The 9,543-nt window shown below is 58.8% G+C and overlaps 1 protein-coding gene across 1 annotated transcript; it reads left to right on the top strand.

The window, feature by feature from the left end:
- Window positions 1-1,798: 1,798 nt before the first annotated feature.
- On the top strand, window positions 1,799-8,464 carry FOXF2 (forkhead box F2). The gene is made up of 2 exons (XM_064443495.1): window positions 1,799-3,493; window positions 7,496-8,464. The coding sequence occupies exons 1-2, from the start codon at window positions 2,476-2,478 to the stop codon at window positions 7,660-7,662; spliced, it is 1,185 nt and encodes a 394-aa protein (XP_064299565.1). The 5' UTR covers window positions 1,799-2,475; the 3' UTR covers window positions 7,663-8,464.
- The last annotated feature ends 1,079 nt before the right edge of the window (window positions 8,465-9,543 follow it).

Here is a 9,543-nt window from a genome sequence, read left to right as displayed (position 1 = left end):
GGGCTGTGTCAAGTCGCGACTGAAGCAGCGTGAGGCTCTCTGCCACACGGCTGCCCTGCCCGGCTTTGTCCGTCCCGTCTCGTACCGCAGAGACGGCAACGACACCTTCGTATATCGTCACATCTGTGTTGGGAGTAAACGCCTCTTCCCGCTCGGCTAATATTAAGGATCGAAACGCGTTATCTGAAAGGGGGGTAGGTTAGAGTCATTTTCAGACGACGCCTTCCCGCCCCCACCCCTCCTTGCATTTAATACATTTCGCCTCCTGATCCTCGCCGAAATGACTCGGGCATGTCACCCGAGGGTGGCATTTAGACACACGTCCCGTCGCGGAAGGACGCTCGCTCGCCCTACCTAGGGCAGGGAAGGATGTTTACATATAAAATCACGAGGTTTGTTTTTTTTTTATGTATTCTGAATAGGTGGTTACAACGAGATCAGGAATCGCACGTCGGCCTCCCTGCCCCACCAGGAAAAAAAAAAAAAAAAAAGAGAGAGAGAAAATATATATACAGAGAGAGATATATAGAGAAAGAGAGAGATAGACACAGGTATAGATATAGACATAGATGCACAAGATATAGATATAGATACAGATGATAGAGTTACAGATGATTTTTCTTTTTTACGATTGGAACAATTTAAATCGATGCCTCAGGAAAGGTAAATACGATCTATCGACTGGGCGACCAATTTTTTTTTTTTCTATTAAAAAAGTGTAGTAAACATTGCTGGGCTCCGTAGTGTTTTTCTTAGCTGATCCTCAGGTACAATCAAGCCATTTTCGGACACATTCCCATGCATGCAGCAGTGGTGATCTGGAGGAAGCTGTCGACGCCTGTTCAGTTAATTTAGGTTTTCTTTGTCTAATTACTGTGGAGCTTAGGGAAAAGGAGCCGGGCTCAGGGCAGTAAACTGACACTTGGGCTCTGTGTGTGGTATCCAGGCAGAGTTTGATGGAAAAAGCCTGCTACCACTCAACTGCAGGTCACTGTCTGGGACCAGCCCCACCCCCTCCCTGCCCGTACCCACCAGCGAGCTCTCAGCACGGAGCTGCGCTGGAGACAGACGGACACACAGACACACACACGCAGACACACACACACACACACACACACACAGAGCGCTGCAGGCACGCTGATACGGCGTCCCGCTCTGCCCGCGCCCTTCCCACCCCCGTGCCTTTGGTCCAGCATCCCTGTCTGCTCTGCCTCTCGTTCTGCCGCCGTCCTCCTTCCGTCTCCAGTTTGATCCTGGAGCCTCCTCCATCATCTGGGAGCAGGCCTGTGCCTCCGCCGGCTCCTCTCCTCCCTGCCCCCTCCGGCGCCCCGTTTCCTCCGGCAAACAGCGTTTGCCAACACGCGTGACCGCCCCGCTGCGCCGAGGGGGCGTCCCCGGGGGGCAGAGGGAGGGCGCATCCCTGCGCCTCGGAATCGACCCCCGTTGCCCGATAAAATGAATTGCATTTTGGGGCGGGGGGACGACGGCAAGGGACAGCGAGAAGTCTTAAAACCCGAAGGTCTGGCAGGCTCAAGGAGCAGCAGGCACCGCTGCCTGCGGCTCCGCAGGGCAGGCGACCCCCTCACACGCATCCACGCCCGCACCCGGCGGCATCAGTGCCCGTGTGCCCCAGGGCAGGCAGCCGCTCCCCTCGCCCCCGGGGCCTGCCGTGCCGGGGAGCAGCGGGCGGACCGGTGCCTGCGGGGCCGAGGGAGCCCAGGGGAGGCGGTGAACGGTGTCGCTTCGGGGCCGGCAGCGGGAGCGGGCCGGGGATGGTGCCGCGACAGCAGCGCCGGCAGCAGCAGCAGCAGCGCCTCCTGCCCAGATGACGGGTGGACAGAGGCCAGCTGGAAAGGGGGTGGTCTCTCTCTCCCCCCTCTTCTTGCTCCCTCTCTCCCTCTCTCTATCTCTGCCGATTTCTCCGTTGGATTCAGGGGGGGCCTGCGGGGAAAGGGAGACAAAAAGAGCAAGATTGAAGGAACTGATAGGCGGCCGCGCTGTGCCTTTTGCGCGAGAAAAAAACATATGAGAGAATAACAGTGCGGAAGAGATTGGAGAGGGGGGCTCTTGCGCTTCCTCCCCTTGCCGGATTAGGCAGCGGGATGGTCCCCAGGTGGGGGGCAGAGGAGGAAGCGGAGCGGCGCTGAGAGGAGCCTTCGCGGGCGGCGCGGGGAGGGCGGGGGCCGGGGCCGGGGCCGGGGCCGGGCCGGTCCATCCCTCCCAGCGCCTGGCTCCGGCGGAAAGCAGGGGAGCCATTGCGCAAGGGACCGCGGGGAGGGATGCGCAGGGCGCTGCCGCCGCCCCGCCGCCGCCCGCCGCGCTGAGGAGGTGCCCGGAGGACAGCAGCTCCCACCGCCCCCCCCCCCCCCGCTCTCCCCCTGCGGGGCACCCCCCGCCCCGGTACCCACCCCGCCCGGCTCCCCCCCTTCCCTCCCATCCTCAGCCCACCCTGCCCCATTCCCCTCCCTCCGCCAGATGACCACCGAGAGCGGCCAGCAGCGGCTGGAGCCCCCCGTCCCTCTCCGCTCCTGCAGCCCGGCTCCCGGAGCTCTCCAGATGAGCCGGCCGCCCTCCTCCGCCCTGGAGACCTCCACCTCCTCTTCCTCCACCTCCACCTCCTCCTCCTCCTCCTCCTCGGCGGCGGCGGCGGCGTCCTCCAAGAGCAAGAAGGCCAGCTCGGGGCTGCGGCGGCCCGAGAAGCCCCCCTACTCCTACATCGCCCTCATCGTCATGGCCATCCAGAGCTCACCCTCCAAGCGCCTGACCCTCAGCGAGATCTACCAGTTCCTGCAGGCCCGCTTCCCCTTCTTCCGCGGCTCCTACCAGGGCTGGAAGAACTCCGTGCGCCACAACCTCTCCCTCAACGAGTGCTTCATCAAGCTGCCCAAGGGCCTGGGCCGCCCGGGCAAGGGCCACTACTGGACCATCGACCCGGCCAGCGAGTTCATGTTTGAGGAGGGCTCCTTCCGACGGCGGCCCCGAGGCTTCAGGAGGAAATGCCAGGCGCTCAAGCCCATGTACCGCATGATGAACGGGCTGGGCTTCGGCGCCTCCATCCTCCCGCAGGGCTTCGACTTCCAGACGCCCCCCGCCTCCCTCGCCTGCCACTCCAACGGCTACAACCTCGACATGATGCCCAACGCCATGGCCAGCGGCTACGAGGGACTCAGCGGCGGCCACCACGTCCCGCACATGTCGCCCAACCCCGGCTCGACCTACATGGCCAGCTGCCCGGTGACTGCCAACGGGGACTACGGCCCCGACAGCAGCAGCAGCCCCGTGCCCTCCTCGCCGGCTATGGCGAGCGCCATCGAGTGCCACTCGCCCTACACGAGCCCTTCGGCTCACTGGACAGCCTCGGGGGCCTCTCCCTACATAAAGCAGCAGGGCCTCCCCGCCGCCAACGCCGCCTCCTCCGGCATCCACTCCAGCGTGCCCTCCTACTCCCTGGAGCAGGGCTACCTGCACCAGAGCCCCCGCGACGACCTCTCAGGTAGGGAGGGACCCGGGGGGGCGGCAGGGGCGGCGGGGAGCGCGGCGCCGCCGAGGCTTTCTCCGGCGACGAGGGGTTCGCGCGGGGAAAGCCCGACCTCCACGGCGTCGGAGAAAGAGGGGCATTGTCTGGAGAGAGAGGAAAATACTCGTGGGTTGGAGCTGTTTCGGGAGAGGGGGGATGTCTGGGGGGAGGGGGGGAGTTGGCTGCGAGCATCCCTCCTTCTTGCCCAGCGTCAAGAAGGAGCGCTGTGAGGAAAGCCCGGTTCCGTCCCGGCTTCGTCCCGGCTCCATCCCGGCTCGCACGTCCGTGTACCCGCCGCGCCGCCCCCGGTGCCGGCGACATGAGCGAGGCGAACCCCGCCGCCCCGGGCTGCGGCTTCTCTTAGCGGGGAGCACCGCCAGGCACCGCCGCCGCCTCGGTGAACCGCGGTCCGCGGAGGCGCGTCGCGGGAGTAACCAAAAAAAAGGCGTTAAATATTATCCCCTAGGCCCTGCGGGGGGAGGAGGGGGGGGATAAAAACCCCAAACGAAACAAACAAACAAACGGGAAAAAAAAAAAACCAAAACCAAAAAAACGCAAACCGTTGATCTTGAAAAATGCGAGAGAGATTAAAGCGGATCCAGTGTGTTTCTGCAACCGGAGGGAAAGAGTTTTCTGGTCTCTGTCTCCCCCCGCCGCGCCCCCCGCCCCCCGGCCGGTGATTACAGACAATGTCTGCTCAGAAAAATCCGAGCACAAAAATGGGTAAAAGATGTTGGGCTCTTACGGGGAAATTTTCCAAATAGCCCTTTTAAACGTGGGTCCCGGAGGTTAAGCAAACAAAGACAGTCTGGGCTGGACCACACCGAAGAGGATTTTAGCCTGACTTAACCCCTATGAGAGCGGGGTCTTGTTCAATTTTATGGGAATTTCAACAAGTAACAAATACAGGCGACCCTCAGCTCTGGGTCCCCTCCCGCCCCCTCCTTGGGCGCCTGTCAATCACTCTCCTGTCCCTCTGCGGGCCCGGCAGCCCGCCCCGGCCTCGCCGCAGCCTGCCGCCGCCGCGGGGAGGGCGAGCTGGGAGCCCAGCCGCCGGGGAAGCCGCTCGGCCAGCGCCGGAGAAGGGACTGGGGGTGCCAGGGGAGAGTAAGCGGTTGCAAATTTTCCTCCCTTAAAAACAACAACAACAACAAAAAAGCCCACCGAAACCCCTCAACAGCCCCGGTGTGGCTCCTGGGGAGAGGCGGCTGCGGAGCGGGTCGCCGCCTTACCGGGGTTCGGGCGCAAGGGAGGGCTGCGGGGACGCGGTGCCTCCCCAGCTGGGCTCCTCCGTGCCCGCGGAGGCTTAAACCCACTCTTCGGAGATTCAGGTCGTCCTTCCACGTGGCTTTGGGCGCCGGGGCGAGAGGCCGGCGGGTTCACAAGGGCACCCCCCCGCCGAAATACGTACCTTTACCGTTAGGAATTTCTGCCTTGCTTTGTTGTTATCGCTGTTGTTACTTGGAATTGTTTTGTTTGTTTGTTTTATTTTTTCCTTTCTTTTGGATTTTTTTTTCCCCTGTTTGTTTTCCTCCTTGCGGTCCCGCGGGCCGCCGCGCAGGGCCCACGGGGCCACGCGTGGCGCGGGAGTGGGGCTGGCCCGGGGAGCGGGGTCGAGAGGCAGCTGTCTCCTCCTCCTGACAGACACCCGAGGTGGGAAAGGCAATTCCTGGAAGAGAAATTTTCATTTGGAAACAAGAACGGCTCTTCAAACCAAAAAGCAGGAGAGAGAGGAAGGGAACTGGTCCCCCCAAAGCCTCCAACACGGTTTCCGAGGCTGGGGCGGTTTAAATCCGAATTGTTTCTGTTCGAGGACGGATATACATGCAGACGGACCGATGGACGCTTTCTTAATGCCGACGATGAGCGTCCGTTTCCAGCAGCTCAGATTTAACGCCAGCACTCTGCAAAACGGCGTTTCTCTGCTTATTTTCCACAGCTTCAGGATGTGGGCCCAGGACTTTAGTGGAAGCCATCCCCATTCCTTGATTAGCTAAAAACAAACAAACAAACAAAAAAAGCCCCTAACCAAAAAAAAAAAAAACCCAACCAACAACCCAAACCCAACCCTTTATTTTTGTTGATGGATCCAATCCTTACTCATGTGTGTTACATAAAATCTCTGCGGTGCAAACGTTTTAGCAGAGTGAAAGGAGATGGGGAAAAAAGATCCGAGCTCCTTCACTCGTAATTATTACCAGCAATAATCTTTCTCCTCCTCTCCCCACAAAACTAGTAGCAAGTGAATTTCGCCGCTCCCTTTCTGTTGGCTAAATGCAAAGCAAATTCGGTGGCAACCGCTGTTGATCGGTCAATAATCCACTACTCATGACAGCGACAGGGCGGACTTAAAACCTTGAATTTGCATCAGACCCAAAAATAAGAGGAAAAAATTGGAAACAGAAGGCTCGGTTCTGCTAAAAGGATTTTGAAACTGGGGGGCGGGGGGGGGGGGGGGGGGAGCCGGAATTTTTTCGCACACTATTAAATCCTACTAAATGATTGAATCAAGGTTGTAATAAAGTGCTCCGGTTTATGGTGAGCATACCAGGAGGGTTATTAGAAAGCCGAGGAAATCCAGCGAAATAATCACTTTTATAAAGTGAGCTCTGCGGGGTGAAGGAGGGGACAGTGCCGGAGGAGACGGGCTGTGCGCGCCGCCTGCGCGGCCCCGCGGGCCGCAGCCAAAGGGCTCGGCCCCGCGACCCTGGGGAAAACCGGGGACCTTTCACTCTTCCTTCCCCCCCCCTTCTTTTGCTGCTTTTTTCTCTTCTTTTTTTTTTTTTCTCTTGACCCTCGGTCAGCTTTGACAGGATGCTGCTAGCCGAGTTTGACATCCACACGCCAAATCAAATCCCTGCCTGGCTCTACCCTGCAGGCCTTGCTCAGGCAACGCTCCTCTCCCCGCCGGATCTAGTAGGAACCCTACCAGGCTAAAGATCCCAGCACGGCCCCACGGCGCGCGCTGTCGGGGGGATCTCCCACGCGGTTCTTGTCTTTGTCTCCCGAAAGGCTGCCTTAGGCTGTGGGAAAAGAAAATGGGAATTTGCAAGGTCGTTTACATGTCGGTTCCGCGGATGCGCTTCGCCTTTTGTTGTTGACGGACAGCAGGGTGTCCTCGGGCTTTATCTTACGTTTATGAAAGCACACGCGTGTATAGACGTACACGCTCCTATACACGCACAGACACCCACAAATAAATACACTATCGACACACAAACGGACCGTGGCTGGAATTCAATTTGCAGCCATTCAAATCAAAAGCAAAAACCTCCCAGGGACGGGATGGGGAGGGCAAAGAGGGAGCAAAGGTGGGAATCGGATTCAAACGGCTGCGGCGCATCCAATAAAAACACGCGCGTCGCATCCTCCCCTCGTACACACGCACCCCCTCAACCCCCTCGTCTGAACCACACGCAGAGGCTGACCTAACCACACAGGCTGACAGACACGCAGGCAGAGGGGCAGGTGGCAGTGCGTGTGCGCCCACGCGGGAGGAGTGCCCCGAGATATGTGTGCATCTGTCCGCGGGCATCCACCGCCACCCACCTTCCTCTCTTCAGCCTCCGTGCCACACGGCTGGGTGGCTTATAACCCACCCCTCTCCCCCCCGCCCCCCGCAAAGAGGGCACGGGGGCTGATACGAACACGGGTGCAGCCCCGGGCCCACCCGGGGGCGATGAGGGCTTCCCGGGGGATCCCCGCCCCCTCCTTGCTCGGGGCGGTGGGACCCGCCGCTCTCTCTGCCCTGCAAACGGGACAGGCTTTGCCCCGGGGGAGCGCCCCGTCCGCTGCCAGGAAAGCCGGAGAGGCGCTCCCAAACCCCGCAGGACGCAGCCGATACCGGGGGGAGATAGCGGTGTGTCAGCCCTGCTGCGTGGAGACTCTTCCTCCCCGCGGGAGAGGGAGAAGGGGCTGCTCCGCCCGAGCAGAGCTACCCGGCTTCTGAGCAGCTCTTGTTATTTCCTTCTCTTGCAGTGGGATTGCCTCGCTACCAGCATCACCCCTCCCCGGTGTGTGACAGGAAAGATTTTGTCCTCAATTTTAATGGCATTTCTTCGTTTCACCCTTCCGCTAGTGGATCTTACTACCACCATCACCACCATCAAAGCGTCTGTCAAGACATCAAGCCCTGCGTGATGTGAAGGCAGCGCCCCAACAGAGACAATCGGGTGGCATTAACAGAGCCGAGGTATAGACGGACCCACGCAGGTTAACTATAATGTGCACTCTGGTAGCATTGATAGTACACGAGTCACTTAGCAAAATTACCTAAGGAAGCAGTGTTTTCCGCCCCCCTCCATCCCTTGAAGGACACATACAGCCGATATAACGCCCCAAAGCTCTTCCTAAGAGAAAAATGCCTTGAGTGGTGTGTTGGGTTAGGTGGGACTTCAGTGTCCTTAAGCCAAGTCTGACCAGCTTAATTATAAACCACCTTTCTGTGATCTCCTAAAGACTCGAGCTTTGGGAAAGGGAACAATTCGATATATTTTTATACGAGAAAGTGTCTTTGAATAGGAAATAGAAACCTCCCAGCTCCGCACCTGCGAGGACTCCCCCTTCCGTTGCTGCCTTAGCGGGAAATTTACTTTTTTTTTTTCTTTTTTCTTCTCTCCCCGAGCCCCACCAAGGACACTTTGTGTGGACTTCAGCACCGACCGATCGATATTATTAAAACAGTATTGTTTAGCCCTTTCGTGTATAGACTTTAAGAAAAGTTCAATTTTTTTCAGTATTGCAGCAATACAACGTGTTGTTTTTTATTTTTACAAAGGTTGTTTTCTACCACAATATTTTTTAAAAAAAATTTAAATAAATCTCGTGTATACTCACACACTATTGCTTTAAAAGGAGATTATATTTGCACTTATGTAGACTTTTTACAGTTTGCCAAAATATTTTGATGTACAAAATTTTTTTTTCCAATAAAATGTATATAAACGACTATGCGCTGGACAGGCACTTATTTTCCCTCGGTTCCTTCCGAGAAAACTCTTTCACTCCAGCATCCGAGATGGTTAAAGCTGCAACCCCAAACCCCCCAGCCGCTGGAGGCGGAGGAAGGGAGGGAGCGGTTGACCGGAGGGGGCCAGCGCCGTGGTCTCGGGGCTGCCCCTCCCGCCCTCGCCCGCTCCCCACCCCGCTTCCTCCCGCTGCTGGATAGATTTGGAAATAGCCGGGACAGTGGACACAAAAGCAGCAGGGGCCAGACCGCCTGCTCCTCTCTTCGACGGCTCCCCCGGCGCCGAAACGCCCTCCCCGCGTTTTAGGGCTGTGTCCAGGTGTCCCCGTGTCCCCGCCCCGCCCGCCCACGCAGCCCCGTGGGAGTCCCTCTGTGCCCCCAGGGGCCTTTGCCAGGTGCGGGGGTCAGCAGCCCCTGTGCAACGCGGGGTTGCACCCGGGAGGGCATGTCACGGGTGGGCGGTGAGAGGGATCCGCGATGAAGCCGCGGCTTGACAAGGACTGGGTGGGAGGCCCCGAGAAGGGGGTGGGAGGGGATAAAAAAAGAAAAAAAAAAAAAAGGAAAGAAAAAAAGGAAGCGAAAGAAAATAAAAGAGGGCCCCGAAAGTACCCCAGGCAAGACAAGCCCTGTCCCCAGGATGCCGCCGTGCCCCGCGCACGGGAGCCGCTTGCCCGCGCATCCCCCGGGCGGGCCGACCCCACGGCCCCCGCAACCGCCCCGCCCGGCACGGCCCGGCCCGCCTCGGCCCGGGGGCTGGCCACGGTCACGGCCACGGCCACGGCCACGGCCCGGGGGCAGCCCTGCGCGGCCCCGCCGGCGGGCGCAGCTCGCCACTGTCCCCCCGCGCAGCCCGTCCCGTCCCACGGAGGGGACAGAGGCGCCCCCGTACCCCAACGCGCCCAAGGGCTGGAAAGCGCGCGACTTTCAGCCAAATGGTACATGTATATGCGGACGTATACATAGAAGTGCAGGCACACACATCTACGTATAAAATTATCTCTATGTAGTTATACATAGAGATAAAACTCTTCATCTTTTTAAATACATATTTATGCTCAAA

The sequence above is a fragment of the Phalacrocorax carbo genome, chromosome 2, assembly GCF_963921805.1.
Source record: "Phalacrocorax carbo chromosome 2, bPhaCar2.1, whole genome shotgun sequence".
Lineage (NCBI taxonomy): Eukaryota > Metazoa > Chordata > Aves > Suliformes > Phalacrocoracidae > Phalacrocorax > Phalacrocorax carbo.
The sequence above is the reverse complement of the archived record's forward strand: the minus strand, read 5'-3'. Positions and strand labels throughout refer to the sequence as shown.

Excerpts from the sequence above, each read along its gene's own strand:
- FOXF2 (XM_064443495.1), top strand. The coding sequence starts at position 2,476 with ATGACCACCGAGAGCGGCCAGCAGCGGCTGGAGCCCCCCGTCCCTCTC. Across the intron at positions 3,494-7,495 it reads CCCCCGCGACGACCTCTCAG|TGGGATTGCCTCGCTACCAG; the intron begins GTAGGGAGGGAC and ends CTTCTCTTGCAG.